Genomic DNA, 23700 nt, shown 5'->3' on the forward strand with positions numbered 1-23700 from the left:
AGCAGTGGGGAAAGTTTTGTTATTCATCCGACAGTGGAGAGCGCAGGTGTTTGGTGTAAGTTAAGCATAATGTGATGTGCTATCCATCTCAATGCAAGGTTTATTTGTGTGTGTGGGGGGGGGGGGGTTGGCCGCACTTAATTCCAAACCTGTGAAAAAAAAACAGGACAGGTGATTATAAGCACTGTCAAGATGATTTTGTGAGATAGTGTCAAGGACAAACCAGAGACTCTTATCTTTCCCTCACTCTTCTTTTTTGACTTGTAACAAGCCATTTCCATTTAATAAGTTTTGTCCCCAAATTGAAGCCAATCAAGCATCACAAGTGCTGCTGAGGACCCCCGAGGCCTGATAATACTGACTATGAGGGTGGAGGCTGGGAGAGTAGTCAAAACAGAATCACCCACAACATCACCATCCACCCACCACAAAAACACACACGTCTTACTCTTCTTAATGTGTAATTAACTTTAGAAACACAGCAAATTTTCTATGGAAATCCTGAACTGACAATATTAAATTAAAATGTGTGAAAATGAAACTTTATTTTGAGTACGCATGAGTTTGGAAAAGTTTGACAAGCTTGTTTTGGTACAGTCAGATGGCTGAGAGGATTATTTTTAATGGTCCTTCATGCTTTCAGGAACAGACTTTGTATGAATGGTTTGCAAAAAGAGAAGTATGTGGAGAACAAAACATTGCAGTCATTCAACCAGACTGACAACTGAGAGGGCAAAGAGATTCTTCTGAGCAACAGTTGAGTAAGAAATCATCAGTCATTGGTAAAAGAAACTTATCTGTTACTGTCGTCCTGCTCAGGTCCCCTACGTAGAGCTCGGCGGAAAGACGCTGGTAATGACGGTGTACGATTTTGACCGCTTCTCCAAGCACGATGCGATCGGCGACATCAAGGTGCCCATGAACAAGGTGGACTTCAGCCACATAACAGAGGAGTGGCGGGATCTGCAGAGCGCTGAGAAGGAGGAGGTAAGACTTATGAAGCCTGTGTAGGCAGACGCACATGCCAAAAGTTCAATCACTCCAGAGAAAATGGGAAATGAGTAGGTTTGAAAATATTCTCTGACCCCCGTCTGTGTGTCGAGGCTCAGATTTGTACATCTGGTAGCTGCCGTTTCAGTAATAAGTCTTTTTATTGGTGCTTGCATAAGTGATATCGCAGTGATTATTTTGCTATGTTCAGCAAGCCATTTGTTCTCGAACTACAAATGTGGCGCCGTGGCCGAAGTAATCCATCTCCCCTGGAAATGTCACTTAATCAGATGTCCACACTTCCCCTTCAATTAATACAAGTGTGACTTTCCAGGCAACAGTTCAGGAGATTCAATTTTCATGGTAAATGTCATGGCATATAGCACATGTTGCCAGGGGAACCTCATTTTTAGCATTACGGCGGTTTGATTTAAAGGTTAATTATAACGGTGTCGAATGGCTGGCGGTGTTGTTTGAGTTGAAGGGCATCACGATACTTCCTTAGCGTTTGATCGCACAGCTGCACCTGGCAATTTTACACACGGCTTGAAACTCTGGAGCGACACTTTGCATTGTGGATGCTCAGTGGAGAGCAGAAGCAGAACGTACAAACTGGTACTGTCCTCTTTCCAGCTGATGAAAAGTATTGAAATGTTCTGTTGTTGCATTCATGACTTGAATGCTCTAATCACAATGTGCCACTCAACAGTAATTTGGAATAGAAGTGACAATGCAGTGATCCATTTGTCTATTTGTCAACAACTGTTTTAGATAATGTGGAGTACAGGGGGGTTTGCAGGACTCATGAATGCAAGTGTCTGCCTGAGTAGCTGCAATTTACACCTGCTGAAGTAAAGAGGGCTCCATTGTCTTGGCTGCTCAGCATATGAACCTACTGATGGTTGCAAACAAAAGTTTTTTTTGCAGTAAGTCTTGAGTTTAAAAGAAAAGTTTGGCATTTGGGGAAATATATTAATTTGTGTATTTGACATTTTCACTATTTAGAGGTGGTGTTAGTTGTATTTTTGAATTTTGGTGAGAGCCAGGCTAGCTGTGTCTTCCTGCTTTCAGTCTTTATGACGAGATAATCTACAGTAATCACCTCCTGGCTTTACATTCATATCTACTTTGAGTGTGAGTAAGTGAGTTTCCCAAAATGTCAAAGTATTTCTTTGAGAATTTCTGTCTCAAGTGGGACGTCAGAGATAGCAGCACACACGACAAAAGTTGCAGTAAAGCAGCATATAATGCCCAAATTATGCGATAATTGAAATGAAGGGATATAAAATCAAATTTCAGTGAGAATAAATAAAGGGAGAAACAATTTGACTCCAAAATCTGACATGTACTAGAACAACGTCCATCCAAAAATTATAATCAGTATAAATCAGCAGGAATATAGAAAAGGGGACATTTTATTCCTTTATTACAGAGTCAACAGAAGGCAGATGAGAAAAAAATGTCGGGGAACACAGACTGGAAATTAGATGCAAATAAAGTCAGCTCCTTAAAGTCCCAGAGCACCACAAAATTGCATATTTCTGCCACAGGAAGTGGTCCAGTTTTCAGACTGTTTCGCTGTTTTTCCAATTTTTTTTATGAAATACTCTTTCCTCTTGAGGCCTCTTGAAATATTCAAATGAGAAGGAAGAGTCACTTCATCACCGAGCTGTTCACAACCATAGACATGTGCAGCTTGAGATTGGGCATCACAAGTAGACCTGGATTTATTATAAGAGATAACAAGCCCAAAAAGGGCTGAGAGCCACTGGTTTTCAATGTATATAAACCATAAAAAGCTTTCTAAGGACTCAGCGTATCAGTCCAGAAGCACAAACAAAGCTGCTCTTTCAGGTATAAAGCTTTTAAAAGGCAGCAGAGTGAATAAGATTAGAGATTTAGTACTCCGCCTACACCCAGGTAACACAATCCTCTTTACCTTAAGGTCAGATATGAAATATCGGGTTTCGAAAATGCCCTTTAAGTTGAAAAGGCAGCTGTTGGCCTTTTACAGTTCATAGAAAATATTAAAGAGCCTGGTCACTGCTCTTGACACGCATAATTAACTGTGTCTGCGTGTCTGCTGGCGTCCATGGGAGCATGTATTTGTGTTGATTACAGCAGGGTCCTTGTCATCAGTGTAAGACTCTTTGGTCGTTGGTTTTGTAGTGCGACCGGTCAGGACAGCGCTTGCTAAATGAAATGTGTCGCGGCCTTTCGCGGTACGAAACACTGCAGCCATTTCCAGCGCTCTGACTCTGAATGAGAGAAGAGGCTTTGATTGGAACTTGATGAAAGACTCCTGAAGTAAAACAAAGGTCGATATTCGGGTCCGCTTTGCTTCCGATTCATAATCTCTGTTCAAAATGGCCGCACGCAAAGCAGATGCGACCTGAGCGAGAGTTATTGACTGTGCCTGCCGCCTGTGCTGATGAGGGATGCGGGGAGGATGTGCGCCGCTCTCGGCTCAGCGTACGATAACGAGGTTTGTGTTGTGATTTGTGCGAACCAGTCAAGTGATTGCAGTCAGTACTTTTCCAGCTAAGCGATGGGTGACAAACAAAGGTGGGCGCCAATATTAGAGCGCATTCAAACCAAAATAGTAAAGTGGAAGATTGAACACATGCAAGGAGCTGTTGTACGATTGATTGGACGTGACTCACAGATTAACTCTGATGTTCTCAGACTGTGTCTCGGTTTTGATCGATGTTTTCCTGAACTTAAATGTTCATTAAGTCTCTTTTTCTGCCTGATATATTTTGATCTTCAGTGTAAATCCTTTTTGATTCACACACTTTGACCGTTTTCCATTTGTACACTACTTTCAGAGTAGAGTTACATAAAACACAAATAAATAATAAAGCAAGTTGATATAATAGATCACTTAAAGAGTGTAGTACTCTATAAATTATAGTAAAATTACAGAGAACATTTTGAGATTATTGTGCAGTGTTTGCTTTTGTAACATGTAATCAGTGGTGGATCAGTGCTCTAACTAATTATTTATACCAAAGTACTTAAGTGCAGTTTTGCACTACTTACTCCACTAAAGTTCAGAGCAAATATTGTACTTTTTAGTTTACTCCACACCATTTATTTGATGATTTAGTTGCTGGTAACTCTCCAGAATTAAATTGATAATGCAAGCTATAATCAGCAAATAAACTGACGTATTATTGTAGGTTCGGATAAGATAAAGTCAGACTTTTCTGATCTGCTACTGAACTGCATTGATAATGATAATCTAACAAATAATGAGTACCTTTACTTTGATGCCAGCACTTGTACTTTTACACAAGTAAAAGTTTGGATGTAATGAAAATCATCGATTGTTCCCATCATTAGCAGTTGCACCAGCAAACCTTATTTGTTACACATCTACTTACTTCAGTTATAATTTAATTAAACTGATCATTCTTCATGTCATTTATTCTACAAAATTCTGCAGGTTGTCATGAAAGAAATGGTTTGACATTATAAACCTGCCGCAGCCGAGTTTCTCAGTTGAAGTAACGGAGCAGTGTGTGTTTGTTGTGATTTTTCTGTTCTTCAGTATTTTGAAATGATTTTGCGTTTAAACAGTAAGACAGCAGACAGCTGGCTCACACGATGACTAACCTTGTGAACAGCTTGTCCTGCAAACAGATCAGCAGAACACTTTGAACATGCAGTGTATCAGGAAATATTTCTGTATTCCTATTTGTCTCCAAAAGGAAAAGTCTCTACTCGTCTTTTTCATTTTTATTGTGATCGGCATATGTTGCTATGATGTAAAGAAACACTTCTCATAAACACTGCTTATATTAGACAGATGTTTAAGTGTTTTCAACACATATGCCTTGCACTATACATCACCTATACACCACTACCTGGTATTATGATATTTTAGAGTTTGTCATTTCCTTTCTGAATTTTTATGATGCACCATGGATGTATAAAGAGAAGGATGCTACCGGAGTGTTTCTGGAAGCCGGGCCTCATTGATTTCTGTATAAAAAATGCTGGTACAAAGGCAAAAGTTTACAGCTATATTCACTGATTTGTGTGAAACTAGATCGTGTTTTATGGAAGAAAAAAAATTGTGGTTTACCCTCCGGCTGCTCTGTTTCAACTCTGGACAAAAATCTTTACTTGTTGCTAAAGTAGCTGGATAGTTAGCTCAGTTAGCCCTGCGGCTAGCGGCCCTATTAGCTTACTCAGTCTCTGGGTGCAAGGAGCTAGCACATACAATTAGTCCCTCCTCAGCTGCAAATAGCAAGCTATTCATTTTCTGCATTAGAGAGCACTAATACATACACCTTGATTCAAACTGGATACTATAATTACTGTAAACAGCTTTATAGCCCAGTGTCATTGTCCTGTACTTTAACCTTTAAAACCATTAAACTCTCATGTTACATGTTACGTTGAAGCTTTCATTATCCTGTGTGTTTGTGAAGAGAAGAACCAAATTAACATAACACGTCTTAAATGTTAAAAAGGCAAACCGGAGCTCGGGATTTGGTTGACTGAGCAATTGCTAATGTGCTCTGGAGGGGAATTTACGAGCTGTTTGTCCCCCTCATCTCGCCTCTCAGTGAGCATCTGCTGCGAGCACGTGATGCAGTAAATTTGGATTTTAGTGGTTGCCGTTAAGACCGTTCTCACCGCCGCCGTGTCTCTGCCTGTCCAACAGCAAGAGAAGCTGGGCGATATCTGCTTCTCCCTGCGATACGTGCCCACCGCCGGCAAGCTGACCGTGGTCATCCTGGAGGCCAAAAACCTGAAGAAAATGGATGTGGGAGGCTTGTCAGGTGAGGAGAATTGTAATGGTGTGTGTGTGTGTGTGTGTGCCCACTGATTTTTCCTCTGACAGCCCCTTTGTCTGTAATTACACATGCACTGCACTACAGACTTTGCCTCTCCTGCTAACAGTGCTAACAACCACCCAAATACATCACTGGTCACGATTTGTCAAAGAAAAAAAAAAATTCTCCAAAGGTTTCTGTTACAAATGTTCAGATTGTGAAGAAACTGCACTGTTCAGAGCTCATGTGGAAAAGCAACACATGCAACCACTGATGACTGCAGCATGCACTTATTCAGACAATATGTTGAGACGAGAAGGAACGAGTAGAAAGAGTGACACATATTCGTGCTGTGGCGGAGCTCCAACAATAAACCCACACAGGATTAAGATCAATTGATGACCTCTGTCACAACACGGTCTGATGTCATGGTAACAGAATGTGCCACTTGTGAGGGCGGTCGAGGGGGGAACATCCTCGTGCGTGCAACGGCCACAAGTTCGTGCCTGGACCATTCACGAACAACACGGGGTCATTCTGTCTGTTTCCATCAAGTCAAAGAGGAGCCGGCGTCCCATAAAGGGACACGTTTCTTAATAGAAGTTTTAATGTCGCGCTGTGAAGCGCAAATGAACGAATCTCATTTTGTAAAGCTGTGTGTTGTTTCCTTTGGGCAGCAAGTCAGCAATGTGGGCAAAGGTGCGTAGCAGAGCCAGCTGTGTGCAAATTACAGCTTTAAATCCAAACACACCTTAATCGCTGTACAATTATAATGCTGGCACACGAAGGCGTTTGGAATACAGCTCATGTTGGACTGGATTTTGGAAACCAAGACTGCTGAAAATTAGAATTTGTCCCAGTGTAACTGTTTTCCTTTATTTTTTTTTCCTGTCAGGGTTAAAAACCTTTCCAGTCTTTTTCTTCTTATCTTGTATCACACTGAAATTAAAATCTTTTGGCTATTTTTTAGGCTAAATATGATCTTTTTTCCAGTCTTAAAGGGTGTGGTGATGGTGTGCTCGTGAGTGAAACCTGATGAAATGTTTGATCAATCAAAAACATGAGACAAGTCCATTCACGGATTATTTAAAGCTTCAGCACGCAGGATGCATCAAATTTATGAAAAAGCCCAAAATTTCGAAGGAAAATCCCACAATAGGAGTGCTGCTACGGCCCATGCTAACGAACATCATCATGAAATGAGGCAGAATACACTTCATCTCAGACTCACTTTTCATGTGGCCTGACCTCTGTCGTCCTCCTCCTCTTTTAAGGTTAATCAATGCAAAAATTATCCAAAGCTTGTCTGTTGTTTTGTCTGTTTGACGCAGATGGATGACACAAGTTTACGTCGCTTCATGCAGAGACTGTTTTTTTAACCTGTTTACGTCTTAGCGCTGTGATGCATCAGATATTCATTGCACAATGAGCGTGCCTCAGAATTGATGTTGCACAGTCTGATGCAGATTGTTACCCAGACTCAGTCAGACCGATTTTGCACAGTTTGACATTCAGTTAAATTGTGAGATTGTTATTGTCTACAGGTGCCTTAACAAAAATCACACTTTCACACAAATATGCGGCATTAAAACGCTGACGTTTAGCTGTAATATCGATCAGCTGTCCACACAGAGCCCCACATGCACACACTCAGAAACGCAAATACAAAATCAGACAGTAAGCTGCCCCCTCTCCCTCCCTCCAGTCTCTCTTTTGACTTTCTTCAGTGGTTTCATTTTAAATTCCCCGTGTGCACTTCCCTCCCAGCTTGACTCTTTCTGCTGCAATTACCATACACCTGGGTCCACTTGCTTTCTGCCTGACAGCCCAGTCTCTCCATATAAGCCCAAACATCCTGCAGTACAGTAACACAGCGCACATTAAAAGCTCAGAGCTCCCTTTCATCTAGCAGACCAGCTCAAGCAGCCATTTGGCCGGGGAGAAAAAAAAAAAAAAAAACACCTCCCCCGCTGCCATTTTATGCTACTGGCATTAGCTCTCACCTGTGCCCATTTGCATTGTGGGATTGTCAACATTTTGAGTTGTCAGCCGCATCAATGAGACAGTATGAAAAGGGTGTGAATGTGTTCACTTTGAAAGCCAGGTTTCGCTGTCACGGAGAGGCTGAAATAGCGGGGAAGCCGGACAGTTTGACACCACATACCGTATGTCACATTTAATTGGAGCATGTTTCATCTGTGTGCACTGGTCTGTGGGCTTCAGGGTGAATTATTAGCATACAGTAATAGCACAGCGCATGCTTCTAATTACACGCAACCAGAATATACTCTAAATTGCAGTTTGAGTTTTGATTTTGGTTACTTGCGAGTTGTGCGACTGCTCCTCTGCTCTGAGAATGGCCTTAAAAGTATAGCAGATGGATGAAATAATGGGCAGGTCTGTAATAACAATAATTAGCCTCCATCCACTGGGCGGCTCAGCCAGAGCTTAAGGAGGAGGACAAGTAATTGATGGCCTGGGATCAGCCTTCTCCTCTATTGTCATCCTGTTTACCATGCCTAATTATGGCTCACAGAGGAAGATGTGGGTATTATCATTAACCAATGTATAATCAGAAATAATTCTTTTGATTGGCTCCTCATGAAACATCTCTCCAAATCTACCTCCATGCTGTGCCTCTTTAAAAAAAACAGACTTTTAAGAGAATATTTTGAGATGTACAGTTGACTTTTGGCGCTCCTCAGGATTGTTGCTACTTATCTGCGGTGATGCACCGAGCACCATGCTCTTTAGCTGTCGTCTCAAAATAATCCCAGCCTCATTGCAGACAAGTTACTCCTCTCTCTGCTTTAGCCCACTGCTCGGCAATGTATAGTTACCATACACATCCATTATGTTGAGTTGCAGGCAGATTTCAAAGAATCCTGAAAGTCCAGCTGGTGGTACAACAGACTAATGCCTGGAAAGTGAGTTATAAAAGCTAGTAATTGCAGGAGCAGGCAGTCATCAACAGTTCATTCGACCTCCAATGGATGTGTTGTGTTATTTTGTGGGAACGGGCTGTAAAAATATCACTTACTGTCTTTTAAAAGTGGTTTGTTTTACAGTATTTCAACTTACTACAGTGTATCCCGGCATGGTGCACCATCAAAGGTGAGTCAGACTCCAAAGTGCGTCGGACACAAAGGCTAAGCGTCTCAGAATGAGGACACGCGTGTTTGTAGAGGCAGTGGCAGAAAAGTGTTTTGTCCCGTCCTCTTTGTACCTCTGAAGACTTCCCAGAGGGCTGTGAGACGGCACATAACCAGGTAATGGCTCACAGTGAGGGAGGTTATCAAAGCACACAGGCGCCGTGTCGGCGGTAATGAAGCCGAGCTGCCCCGACCTGGTGCTCCGGCTCACCGTCAAACCTCTCGGCTGGAGGGTTTATTTGTTTTGTTCCTCTGGCTTTTCGAACTGAGGGCTTTTCTCCCAGTCAGTAAAGCAACGGGCCGGAGGGATCATTAAGATGACGAACAGGCCCTGAGAGAAGAAAGCCGTTTTAAAGAGATTTGGGAGTGCCGCATTTATTTTGCCAGTGTCTGTTTCTGTCAGACTTTTTCGTTAATATAAACAAATCCCAGAGATGATGTGGATGATAAGTTGCAGGCCGATTTCTTAGCTTTTAGATAATAAAGAGTCAAATTTTTTAAACAAGGCTGCAGCACAAGATCACAGAGATCCCCCTCAGATTCCCTCAGAGTCGGTTTCTGCGCATCAGAGACGAGTTTCACCGTAAACGCTCGTGTTGGTGCGGCATGTGTGTCATTCATCGCTGAGCTGAGTGTGTAAAACTAAACCGACAGTCACCCCTGGGTGCACCCACCATGGCAAATCCTAAATGATGGGGGGAAAGCTAAGATGACAGCCAGGCTATATTTGGCACAACTCTGCCAGCGCCCGCAGCAGCCACACTCGATGAACACGGAAGTATCTGGGGAGGAAACAAATTCTTTGTTTGGTGTTGTGTGTCTGTGCACGTATTATGGTGTCGAGGCTTCAACTGCGAGAGGCACGACCCTCGCCGGAATAATCCAAGTGAGTCACAGCTGGCAGTTATTCGCAGCTTGAAATACAAACTGTAAGTAACCTCTTTAAAATTAGACAGCTTTAGTAGCTCCACTGAACTCTGCAGCTGATTTAGCTCGGAGCTCATCGCTCATCCAGAAACCAGCTTCCGGCCACCAGGGGGAAATGTATGGACCACCGATAGTGCATCGCCTCATAAAACTATGGCCAAGATCCAGGGCTCAGATGAGTAACCCACAGGACGGCGAAGGCGAGCCTCTGAGCTGTACACATGCGCGAGGACGCGCTCTTGCATCAGGAGTGCTGGCATTCATCCGTGAAATGGGAGAGATTACACCCGTCTGGGATAAGACGGTAAAATGTGCCGGATATGAGGTACGGCGAGCTGCCCAAAACTCAATAATGCCAAACTCTCATCTGCTGACCAGAAAGATAAGGGGTGTCTGGATAGCAGCGATGCGGCGCCACAGGTGTGTTTTCCTTTTCAGCCTGAGAAAGGGTTATCTTGCATAATCCCATTCAGCTGTATTGTGTTTATTCAGGCACAGTTACAGATATGAGAGGATACGTGACATGTACTGAACATGGTGCAGCAGTATTTCAGCACATACAGCTGTAGGCAGTGATAGATGTCATGACAGCTGACAGTTTGCTAAACCCCTCCACAGAACAATGACTGTCCAGTTATAGTTAAGCATCAATAACAAGGCATTGAGACCAACATCAAAAAAAGATAAAGTTTCTTCTGTGTTATGTGTTATTCTTCTGTGTTTATGTATTGCCATAGTCATTTCATGCTGGGCTAACAAGCTTGCTAACCACAGTAAAACCCAGCATTACTTCCAAGGCTTTTAGTTAGCATGTCATTAACTAGCTACGTTCTTTTGTGGGGTCACAGGTTACAGCTAGCACATTCAATGGCCGGGGACGTGGATGCTATCAGAGTTTAGGCTAACGTTCGCAGCTCAGATCTTTATTGGATTTGTGGGAAGTTACACTCCAGCATCCCCAGCTGAATTACTCGAGATATTTGCCAAACATATTAGTTAATCCTCATCCTAAGCCCTGCTAAGCCTCTTCTCTTGCAACATTAAAGCGTACTGTTTGAACTAATAAGTTTGTAAGATAAGCAGCCAAACACGGTCATGTCAGAACAAAATAAGCGTCTGATCTTACATTTTTAGCAATACTACTCAGACATACCAACCTCCAATACAAGACCAGTGCTGCTTATATTTCTATAAGCAGAAGCAATACTTCTCTCCTAGCTTTAGCCTCAGTCTGTTAGCATGATAGCATGTCTGAACTGCATGGAAACATAAAGCCAGCCAGAGAGGGAAGCTAATGTTAGCCTAATTAGCTAGCTAGCTACAGCTGATTATATCTGGAGACAACAAACAAAATCGTCAGTCGTCGGTGAGAAATTAGTATCGCTGATCCATTGTTTTAAACTTTGCTAAGATTTTAGAGTGCTAATCTGCCACTGCTATCTTTATAAACTGCATATGTGACATGTGAGAACAGGAAGCTTGAGCAACAGTGACTGAGGGGGGCGGAGTTTAGCGTACAATCAATCGTTCGATGCCGTTTGCAAACACAAAATGTGACAACTGGTCCATTTTTGAAAAACTTCTTTAAATGTGTCTCTTTTTTTACCTAATTCAACAACGACAAATCTCACAGATCCCTTTTCTTTGCCCTTTGCCATTTCACGGTTGTCTGCTCGACTTTCTTTGGATCTCTGTGAACTTGATGAGACGGAGGTCTGCCTACGCGAGATTAGTTTGAAGAAAGCAGAGAAAGAACTGAGGGGTTTCTGTGAGCGGTGACAGCCACCCGTGGCTGATGAGACAAAGAAAACCTACAGAAACTTCACTCATTCAGATAATCCGAGGGGGGTAAATTTGACAGTGCTGGCGACTGATTTGTGGGAGTTCAGTGCAGAGACACTGCAGAATCCCACAGAATAACATGTAGAATTGTACAATTTTAAATTTAGTTGACAAAATTTTCCAAATTTACTGATGGTGGCGTAAAATTTTAAGCTGAGAGGCTGATTTGATGGATAAAAGTTATTAAAAAAAGGCTAATTTTGCTGCGTGAAACACACTAGATGAGGCTGGAGAAGATCCTCATTTAGATGATGTTGGATGTACTCTGTTCCTATACAAAATGACAGTACAAATACACACACCCTCATTCTCTGTTTTTCTCATCCCAGCACTCCAGCTCTTCTCAGCAGGAGAGTAATAATGGACACCCACTCCATTAGGAGCCTGTTACCTTTTTATTCATGTCACTATCACATCTATTTATTCCCCCTGCTTTTCCCCTCATACTCTGTTTGTATGGTTTTCTCTCTATATTCACATCAGCTGTCATGGATGAGACCACACGCCTGCAATCAGGTCCTTATCCCCCGAAATTGGATAAAAGATTAAGGGGGCTAGGCTTGCTCAATGTTTGCGGTTGCTACAAATCCCACAACTTAAAACATTTTCAGTGCAGCACACTCAGACCAAAAAGCATGAAGCGGTATAAAGACTGGGTGCATATGGGATCCAGAGATAAATCCAGATTATCAGAGCATGCAGTGTTTCAACAACTAATTATAAACTCTGATTCAAAGTCTTACTCCTTATTCATTGTGATGCACAGCTCTGAGGTTCAGTAGTTAAGGGGGGTGTTTTTAGCCTCAGGCGAGGGACCACCTCATTAGCATCTCTGAGATTATTGCTGTTATTTGTTTTTGTCTTTCTCAAGCAGGGTGTTGTCGTAAATGATAAATGGCACAAAGTTGTTTTCATTAATTTCTTCTACTATAGCTTTTATAACCCTCATGATTGTGGGCCGAGATCAGGGATCATTAAGCGTCATTATGCAGTCTTCACATGTGCAACCAGAATTTTCAACAATCTGCTCGATATTTTTCACACTAAAAACCGTGGCCTGTGTTTTATTTATAATGAAAGATGTCTGTTTTAGCTAATTTGAAGAGTTCATTGACTTCTATGTAGCGTATGTTTTCTGTAGAAACATAACAATCTACATAACATTAACATGTTAATAGGAAGACAGATGTTCAAAGATGTGATAAACAGAGTGTTGAAAACTTCTTATCTACAGTCTGTGAGGATCAAATTGCACCTTGGCAGACTTTAAGAGGCAGACACAGGCAAAAACATTCTTCTCTTTGTGTATACACATATCCATAATGGACCAGTGATGCTAAAAATTGCTGCTGTTACGTACAATACTCACTCTACATACTTACATTCTGCTGAAAGGAATGAAAATGACTACTGAGACCTTAATTTATTCTGGGAAATGATTGATTTTGCACTTCAGCAGAGAAGGTGCAAGCCTCTCTGTCCATGTCAGTAAATTCAGTAGTTTTTCTTTTTGCAGCATCTAGTGACCATTAGTGGAACTGCAGCTTGAGGCATTTCTACATTCAGTATGTTTACATGCACGAAAGAAACCAGGTTACTCATAGAGGCTGAGCAGGAAATTGGATGATGCGCTATAACCTAGTAACTGTAAATCTTGGTTGCCATGCAGCAGAAGTGTTCGCCATAGATATCTGCATGTGTAAAAACACAATTAGAAACCTGATTAACAGTATTTCTCAATTCATCCCTCAGTTACAGAAATCTAATTCCTTGTATGCATGAAGTCGACTTTAGCCTAGTTTGTTTTTAGTCATCTTGTAGTGGGATTATTTTGGCCCTGATCAACAGATACATTTGACTTGTTGCCATCATGATGTTCCAGCAGACAGCTGAGTTGTGAGTTGTGACACATCACCCTACAGCATGATTGTCAATGGGCCAAGAATGTGCTAGACTAATGGCGAATAGATGCTCATGATGTCCATTCCACTTCAGTCATTTTCTAACAAACTGTGTTTACCGACAACAGTTTTCTCAAGTGTTCCTGAGTCCATGTAGTAACGCCATGATGCTATCACCTGTTACCAATCAGCCTGTTTACCTGTGGAATGATCCAAACAGGTGTTTTTGGAGCGTTCCACATCTTTCCCAGTCTTTTGTTGCTCCTGTCCCAACTTGTTTGAAACATGTTGCTGCATCAAATTCAGAATAAGCAGATATTTACAAAAATCAATGAAGCTGATGAGGTCAAACATTAAATATATTGTCTTTGTGCTGTTTTCATTTGAGTTGATGTCAAAAAGGATTAACAAACGATCACACTCTGTTTCATGTTTTACACAGTGTCCGAACTGTTTTGGAATGGAGGTTGTAAGAAGGACTCATCAGAATCTCTGACTGTGCAAATTTAACAGCCTCACCTCGTCCCTTTAAAGGCCCAATTAAAGCCAAAAAAACCCATGGTGTTTATTTCACAATTTGAAAGGAGATTGCTGTCTGCCCTCTTGTCAGTTTTCCCTTTCAGCGCAAACCAAGAACTCTCCTCCAATTTAGTTTTGATGACAATTTTGGAAATTGTAAACAAATCAAGAGGAGTAGCGTCACATCATGAACCAAAGTGATTGACGGTTTGCTGTTTTCAAACACAAACTCTACCTGATTGCCAGAGAGTGGATGAGGACGGACGAAGCAGACCACTTGGGTGCCACTTGAGATGAACTCTGGACAGATGAAAATGAGACTCTTGAATGGGGAAGGTTAGCTGAGTGATGTAAACACACAGCAAGACTCTCCTGTCTGTCCTTTTTAACCATTGCTTGTCTTACTGTGTGTTTGAAGGTTGGTTTAAAGCGGCTATAATGAAATGTCGCAAGAGAATTGGAGAATCTTCAACCGACTCTGCAGTTTCTTTCAGCTCTAAAGAGGTTTTTAGTGTCTTTCAGCTCATTGTTTTGGTTTCACAGCCTCCTCATCAGTGTTGTTTTCAGATGCAACACAAACCTCTGACAGATACACTGTGTGCTACCTGCCCAGAGCCAAATGGCAGACAGACCAAGTTAGCTAGTAGCTGGTGAACACAGTGGAGCATTTAGTCACCAAGGAGACAGATATTTCCCTCAGGAGTTGGTGGAGACCAAAAACAGAGCTAAAAGGAAGGGGTTAGCTAATGTTGCTGTGTGTCCGCTGGATGTGGAAATAAGTATGAGCATCTGTTTGCTAACATATTCACTGTATTGACTTTATAAAGTGATGGAGGAGGAAGAAAAAAAGGGTAAAAATGTAAAACTCTTGAATGTTCTTCTGCAGATCCATATGTGAAGATCCACCTGATGCAAAACGGCAAGAGGCTGAAGAAGAAGAAGACGACAATCAAGAAGAACACCCTCAACCCTTACTACAACGAGTCCTTTAGCTTTGAAGTCCCGTTTGAACAAATCCAGGTACATTCTCGTGCTTTCACAGAGTTTATGAGATATCCACTCTAAAAATCCTGGGATTTTCTAACAGGTTGTGAGTTATACTGTTGGGACAAATTGTGCTTCGAGAACCAGCAAAAATTTTTGCATAGAAATTGGTAAGTGGAAGCTCATTTACCAAATAATCAGTTTAGAGGCTTTTCATCATAACAGTATAATCAAAGGCACTTCAGTTTAAATCAGCATTGGATTCACAATTTCACGAGCCCGTTTCTCAGTTCCTGTTATTCTCCACACTTGTTGTTGCCCTTAGCGTGTATCTCAATGCTATTTGTTGCACGTCTTACAGTGATAACTGTGCATTACGCTACCGTTTCAAGACAAAGAAGAAAAGTAAAGCTTGAATCTTTTTCCAACAACATTGTGAAGGAAATTATAAAGAATGCACAAACTGTGCCAGAAAAGAATAGCAGTGAACAACATTATCTCTTCAGGCAAGACAGTAATTGAGTCAAATTGATTAAGCCTGTCACAGCTCACAAATCACGGGTTTGGGTCCATGAGCCTCGGATTCAATTTAAACAGTGTTGATCCCAATCAACCCCATCCAAATCAAGCCCTTATTTTGCACTGCTGATACCAGTATGTTGGCTACATTTATTATCTCATCACCAAGAGCCAGGTTGGTCATTAAATAATTATAAGTGCCACTGATTGAATCATAAACTTGTCATTGATTCGGTGTATTGAATGCTCCCCTGAAAGCCGTGAGAACATTATGCGAGTTAAAAACACACTTAAATGATCTAATTTGACTTTCAAACAGGCTCGTTAGGAGAAAGTTGTCGTAAATGTGAAACTAATGGACTGTTTGAACACCCTCGTCATCGCTGACAGCTCTTAAAGCTGAGGTTGGTAACATTGGAGAAGCAATCAGGCCAAAACACATGACCGGGCTCCTCCTCACTCCTGCTAGAGGACGAGTCCCCGAGAGGGTGATGGGGAGAGCTTGCTATAGATTTAGCATATATTTGCCTAGCCGTGTGGAGGACTCAGGTCATGTGTATGATTGCACAGGCAGAAAGTGTTCAGGTAGGCAGGCGCCTAGGTAAACAGGCAGGTAGGCCATCCAGTCATTTCATTTGTTATCTGCTTTGTTTTATTGAGCGTTTGATTTATTGATTGCTGTCGGGATGTAAAGAGAATTTCAACAAATATGACAAAAAAGGCCTCTGACTGCAGTGCATCTAGTTTTAAATGAAGACACATGGCTCATAGCTGTGGTGATTTTTAATTGCAATCCATCCTGTTAACATTCATAACAAATCATACAGACTTATAGAAAGCTGCAAATTGACCTCTTTTATATGCAGAGGTGGAGTAGTGAATTTTAGTTAAGCTTGACCTTGGGATAATTTGTGTAATTAATCTAAAGGTTTTAATTGTCCCAGGGATTGTGTGAGAATTGCAAACAGTGCTTTTAATTGGTCTCTTTCCCCACACTAACAGAGAGTTTGTTATTAACTGAGGTAATTCCACATCCTCCTTAGCAGACACACAGTTTGCTTTGCAGCAGTCAGTGACTCCATTTAGATTCACTTATTTTATTAGTATTTTTTGTTACCTTAGAATAACCTTATAGATGGACCTACTGTAAACTAAAACTTGTGCACACTGACCATTTCTGGCAACCTGAGCTATAGCCACAGATGCTACTTAGCAGATGGATAAAATGCAATGAGGTTGATACCAGTGTTCTCATTTCACTCCAGGAAAGAACGCTAATAAGCTTATTTCCTAATTTTGAGCTGTTCTTTGAACGATTGTCCTTAATGTGATTATTATTGGTAAATCAATCACAGCCATGACAACAGAAGCAGGAAAACAATATTGACTGGTCAGTGACGATTAACAAAAAAGCCTGCTAATATCCAATCAAAGAAAGAGGTGATTCAATTAGCAATTTGAAGGTGAGCTGTCCCTTTAAAAACCAACTAACCCTAACTCGCCATCTGGGAACCGTATTCAGCATTTCATTACATGGCGTATTAGGCATGCTCCTTTATAACAGGAGCTCTGTGCTCATGCAGGTGGCAGTAGCCTCGTCTCAGCGTGCCAGTGGATCGAAACTTAATCAGGGCTCTTTGTCCACTAATTCATATACTCTGCCAGAGATTGATGCCCAGGTCACTCCTCTTTGCAGTGTCCCTTTGAATAAACACATGGCGAGGCTGAGTCTTAGACCTCTGACTAATCAAACATTCTGCCGTGTTTGGCTCTGACTGTAACTGAGGCCTGGTCTGGAATGTCACTTACTGTTAATCAACATTAATGTCTGTAGGAGCACCTCATCCTCTGCATTAGTTAAAGTAAAAACCAGGAACTGTTTCATACAGCTTAATGCACAAATGCATCATTTTTTTCTACTCTAAAATAACTGATGTTTTAATGCATACTGTTCTTAGTTCATCAGGGTATTTAAATATACAGTTCTAGCCACTAAGCAGCAAGTAGCCACTCAAACCTTGATGCTTTTTACATTTACAGTTTGTTTGCAATACAACCCTGATTGCAAAACAAGTTGGCACAGTCTTTAAAAGGTAAACAAAAACAGACTGCAGTCATTTGCAAACAGTTATACGAAGTGTTCCAGAGGCCATGTAGTAATATTCTTTATACAATCGTGTTCACAGAGTGGTGCACCTCACTCCATTCTCACTGGTGAGCCTTTCTAGGATGCTCCTTTCATAATCATGATACTATCACCTGTTACCAATCAACCTGTTTACCTGTTGTTCCAAACAGGTGTTTTTTGAGCAGTCCATATCTTTCCCAGTCCTTTTTTTGCTTCTGTTCCAACTTCATCAATCAATGATGAGTTAAAGTTATTGTCTTTGTACTGTTTCAGTTGAGTAGATGTCAAAAGGATTAGCCCATGGTCACATTCTGTTTCATGTTTTACACAGCGTCCCAAGTGTTTTGGAACCAGGGTTGTAAAGAAAAGTTACTCAGTGCATCATAAAAAGAGAACAAAGAAACAGTCACGTTAACAAGATGAAAGATACAGAATAAAAACAAGGCAGTCTTTTCAACAGGCAGTTCAAAAACAAACAATATAATAAATTAAAGCCAGTCTCCATTTAGCAGCTGTCTACTTATCACACAGTATTCACCTGCAGACAACGATGCTCAGTTGTTGTGGAATTGTAAATGTACAAGATCCATTTAATGGCTGTTCTGGAGTTTTTGATCATATCGTATGACCTTTCTTTTGCAGATGTTGTTGCATAGTTGTCATGGAATCATGATTTAGGAAAGGACACTGACCTAACCAAGTGGACTCAAGCTAACATTGCTGTTTAGAGATGAGCATTAAACGTCTATATGCCGACGACACCTCAATTTACATTTACATTCTCTCTTCTCTCCCACTCTACAGAAAGTGCAAGTTGTTATAACTGTTCTGGACTATGACAAGATCGGCAAGAACGATGCCATCGGCAAGGTCTTTGTGGGCCTCAACAGCTCGGGGACGGAGCTGCGCCACTGGTCCGACATGCTGGCCAACCCCAGGAGACCCATCGCCCAGTGGCACGTGCTGAAGCCCGAGGAAGAGGTGGACGCTCAGCTCTCCACCAAGAAATAGACAGGGCCCTTTCAGCACCTGCCTTGTAGTACTCTTTAGCCAGTATGTGTAAATACCTCAGTGATATATGGGTCCATCCATGTAACCCCCTCTCTTTACCCTGCCCCTCAGCCTCTCCCAGCTTTAACGCTCCGTAAATCACAAACAATCCTAATTGGTCAAACTTCCTGTAACATCCAACTCTGCTTTTTTTCTATCGGGTTCCCTTCTTTTCTTGCTTTGTATTTTTTTTTTCCTGTTTGATTCATCAGTTTTTGTTTTCCATCTCCGTGCCCTTAATCGCCCCAACCAAATGCCCCCTTCTTTTAAGCAATATGATCTGTATAGATAGCGCATGACTGAAAGAATTTATTGTACCACAGTTGTATATATAAGTATGCAGACAAAAATGATTTCTAGTTTATGTGTTTGTATGTTGTTACCCGTTTCCTAATCTGTGTATATCTTGATGTTTTTAATAAGATGTTCTATTTTAAATTATGTAAATGCAGATATAGAGGAAAGCCAATATTATATATCCCAGGATTTAAAAATTCTACCTTATTACCTTATTGCATTCCTGAAAAAAAGGAAGAATTCCAACCTGCAAGACACTAGTGGAAATATATTCACATTGTAAAGGACGATGTCTGGCTATAAGTTCAGCAAAGGATCATCCTAGAAAAGACGAACAGACGAATATATACACACCAAACTCCAAAATACAAGGCCATTAACTACTATGGTTCTGAGGGGACAAAATTATGCTGCTGGAAATTATACAAGCACATGATTTCTTATGACTTTTTGTACTTATTTCTCAATCAGAGGACCTATACGTTTAGCTTGATGCACACTGTTACCAGAAACAACAGTTAATACAGACCAGTTAGCATTTTATTTCTCCATGTTCGGCAGTTTCTTCTAAGTGAAATAGGTCCTCGTTTTAAGGGTACAGTCAGTCGTACCGACTCGTTTTCTTTTCCAAAAATGGAAAATATTGCCTCCAAAAAGAAAAAGAGTCATTTCTCACTCCTTCAGAAACAGAGCCCATGTGAAAAAAGCACCAAGCTGTAGCCATTGTGTCCTTAAGCTCCTTTAACAATATTTTGTTAACTGCTTACTTTGAACAGCCTTGTCGTTGTTGGAAGTATATCGCATTTAGGCCGGGGTCCGATCTTTGAGAGGGAGTTTAAAAAAATAAACAAAGAGTCGTGACTCTGGTTTTAAGAGGACTATTTTTTAGAGCAATTCAACGTCTTGACTATTTTTCGTAAACTGCATGATTTTTTTTACGATCTTTACTAAAGGCTGGGACGGGGGGAGATCTACTGACACCAGGGGTTGTCTCTTCTGATGCGATCCCCTTGCCTTCAATCAGAGGAGAGGAAAGAAAAATCAAGAGCGATGTTTAAACTCTGGGTCGGTGTGTGTGAGTACACCGACGGAGGCGAAGCGAGTTTCTAAACACTGCCATTTTCAGGGAGGTGACTTGTGTAGAGACCCTCTCTTCATGCACACTCCCACTTGCTAGTGGTTGTAGCTTTGGTTTATTGGGAACAATGTCTTTGGCTGCAATGGTGCCCTGAATCGCAGTCTTTGCTTTGTGTTGCCTTCTCACAGTGACAATAGAGTTAGCCATGTTTTACTGCCAATTTTAACTTTTACGTGGCTGCTGTTTTGCACTGGATGTCTTTGAACTAGCTTGTTGACTTCTTTCGAAAGACGTTTGTTGTTTATTTCGGGACACCTGCAGGGGGAGCCAGAAATCCGCCTGCTCGATCGGCTAAATTTTAAAAAAAAAAGAAAAAAAGGAAGCAATGATGACAAATCACGTTACAGCCAACAGCAGTTACATCAGTTTTGTTTTCTTGTTGGCACAGGACTACACCAAGAGAGAGCGAAATAACCGTAAAGTTAATGGTCTGCGTAGGCTATTAGTCCATCATGTCCTTTACTACGGGTCCAATTAGCAGAGAAATAAGTTTTAATCCATGAAAACCATGAAGTCTCTTATCTTGGAGGAACCTCTTGCATATACTCGATGCTAGCTTCAGGAGGACTTTCTAAATGTTTTCAATGTTATTGTGTAGTTGATAGCACTATTATGAAAAAGCTACTTGTCATTCCATATGAGTCTCTGAGGACTGCTTTGTGTATCACTGTGACTGCCGTGTGTGCTTAGAGATGTAGAGTTATCAGTAGGTAGCGAAACCAGTTTGTTCTGTAGTGATGTCGTAGCGTTTAATGCCATTTTCCCTTCTACACGCAGAGAAAGCGAGAGCGCGTGGCGTCGCGCGGCGCGACTGCACGCGGCCACGGAAAAAAAAAAAAGGCGGACAGACAGACGTTGCATCCGAGCGCGAGCGGGTTGCTTCACACAGCATTTTGTTGAGCACTGTGCAATACTTGTATGTTCATCCCATAGTGTTAACGTGGGTGGCGTCGCCCCGAGAAAACAGATTCTAACTCTAGAGGATGATTCCAGTCCAGAGAGATGTTTCTCCTTTCCAGTGAGATGGTTAGGACACAGCACACGTAGATTCAGCTTACAGGTTGGAGCTTGACACCTCTGTTTAGGGTTCCCTCTTCTTTTCTCTTCTTGCACACAGTTCCAGCATCAGAAGTTTCAGGGAGTATTAGTTCAATACCAAACGAGAGTCTACATTTAGATATTCCCTCAAAATGCCATGTATATATTTACATAATCGTGTCAAAAATGTATATCTAGAATGAATATAAAGTGACATGAATATGATTATTCAGACGCAGATATTATTTTATCTATCATCCATATACTATATCCCATCATCATTACGTCATTTTCATGAAGGATTTTTTTATTTAACGGCTCTGTTCATTCAAATGCCCCTTTTATATTTGAGATGAAAACTCTGAATGTACAGTATGGACTGTGTTGGTGTAGATTACTTTAAACGTGAGATTAGATGTACTTTGCACTTTTTGTTGTAAAAGAAACAAAAAAAGGCGTTTTGTTGATATTTCTTTCAACTATTATGACTTTATTTCACGACCCTTTGGGGTAAAATTTCCCGTCTGATAGCATTCCAAAACAACCGATTATACTTAAATAGAGCTGCATTTCCAGTCCCTCTTCAACCGAGGGATTATTTTATTTGACATGTTTCACATATGTAGATTCATGAATTCCAGTACAGCTTCAGATATAAATGGTTTTAAAAAAAAAGGATTAAAGAAGAAGTTAAAGGCTCTACAAAAGTGACCTGAGCAATTCAATATTAATGCAAAAACGTTGTACTACGACATTAATCTGATCAAAGATGAAAGAAAATCAAACAGAATTGTGACAGAAATAATAGAAACCTGTCGGAACACATCAGGGGATTCAGTAACGGGCAGCACTGCAGAACCCATTGGATCTTGTGGAAACACCGCAAAGAAAAAGCCATTACCTGCAACGCAGTGCTCCTCTTATTCTGGTTTCCTGCCAAAGTATGCACGCATAATCAAACCCTAAATTCTCCTCTTGTGAAAAAACCTTATCAAGCTCTCTGTGTGACAAGGAACTCAAGATTCTCTCCAGTGACACTGACGAAAAGCCACACTGACCTTTCAAAAACAAAGCTGTGTAAAGTATTTGAATCTGATGCTGTAGAAAGATCCTAGTTGCCTTTGTGTATATCAACTGCCTGCTTGAGTATTTTGTGTGTGGAACTTTTCTCTGTAATCTCGTAGAACTGTTTGGGGTGTTTTTTCCTGCCATATCGCTCGCGGTGACGGCGAGCCGCCGACAGTTATATTTGCTGTGTATACCTTCATTTTTGACGAGGTGTTTTACAGTTTTGTTTCACTTTGTGTAGTGATTCACTCTGTGGAGTTTTCTGACTGTTGTTATATAACTTCATATACACAAATGATCAATAAAAATGTTTTATTTCCTGTTGATACAGAAGCTTATCATGTCATATTTTCATGTATGATGACCCTTAATAGCTTTAATAACAAAAACCACCTATTTTCTCTTACTACAGTGTTTGTACAGTACTGACTGGCAGAGTGTGACTCACTGCTCCCACAAAAAACTCCTGTCGCGTCAAAAAGAAAAGTGTCTGCAGGCATTGCTTGCATGACAAATTCCAGTTTTAATGATGTTTGCTGTAAGGTGGCTTTGAATCATGCTGACCAGCCTCGTAACAAGGTCACTACTGCCACCTAAAGGACATACAGGAGCATAACAGCGTGTGAACAATGAAAATAAAAATCATATTTTACATTTTGCTGTGGGCACAAATCAATTCCCATCAGTTATTATTCAGTGACGTCTACTAGAGCCAGAAAGTTTGTCCTCCTACTGAATATGTGGTGTCACATCGATGTGAAGCTCAGCTGAGAGTGGGTTTGATGATGAGAGCGGCCTCTGGTTGTTGAATTATAGCTAATTTTTGTGTTAAAGGTCAAACATCTCATCAGTATAAAACACCTTGTGAATATTTAGTGGTATTTATACAAACTAAAAAGTCATCTTATTCCACACTCACTGATAAATTCACATTTATATTCTTTACCAGCTCATTCCAGCTCTTCACTGAAGCTATTTAATGTTTAGGTTTATAATAATAGATTAAACGTTAGGTTTGAAGGTTTATATTGAGTGACCTATTTACACCTATAACGTTGTGTTTGTGTCTAAATGGTGTCATGACATTAAAATCTAAGATATGTCAAAGTTCTGGCATCAAATAGCAATAACTGAAGCACCAAAATGACTGTGATCATCTTTCCAGTGTGAGTTGTTATTTCAAACATTCTCAAAACTCAGAGGAAACATCTCAAGATTCAGTTATGATGAACTTGACTGACTTCATGCAGGGAAATTGAATTGCCACAGCCACAAAAGGAAACACATGAAAGGATGCATAGAACAGATAAATCACGTTAAAAACTGCATGCATTATGAAGCCTGAGAAAATAAGAACTCA

General features: G+C 41.0%; 1 protein-coding gene across 1 annotated transcript in view; it reads left to right on the plus strand.

Moving 5' to 3' along the window:
- syt1a (synaptotagmin Ia) overlaps positions 1-22660 on the plus strand; it is a 91293-nt gene extending 68633 nt beyond the window's left edge. Inside the window, exons 6-9 of the mRNA XM_041963744.1 lie at positions 820-987; positions 5666-5783; positions 15005-15138; positions 18554-22660. Coding sequence (XP_041819678.1) covers positions 820-987; positions 5666-5783; positions 15005-15138; positions 18554-18760 — 627 coding nt within the window. The 3' untranslated portion in view covers positions 18761-22660. The remainder of the gene's footprint in view (positions 1-819; positions 988-5665; positions 5784-15004; positions 15139-18553) is intronic.
- Positions 22661-23700: the final 1040 nt, after the last annotated feature.

This window comes from Chelmon rostratus, chromosome 22 (genome assembly GCF_017976325.1).
Source record: "Chelmon rostratus isolate fCheRos1 chromosome 22, fCheRos1.pri, whole genome shotgun sequence".
Taxonomy (NCBI): domain Eukaryota; kingdom Metazoa; phylum Chordata; class Actinopteri; order Chaetodontiformes; family Chaetodontidae; genus Chelmon; species Chelmon rostratus.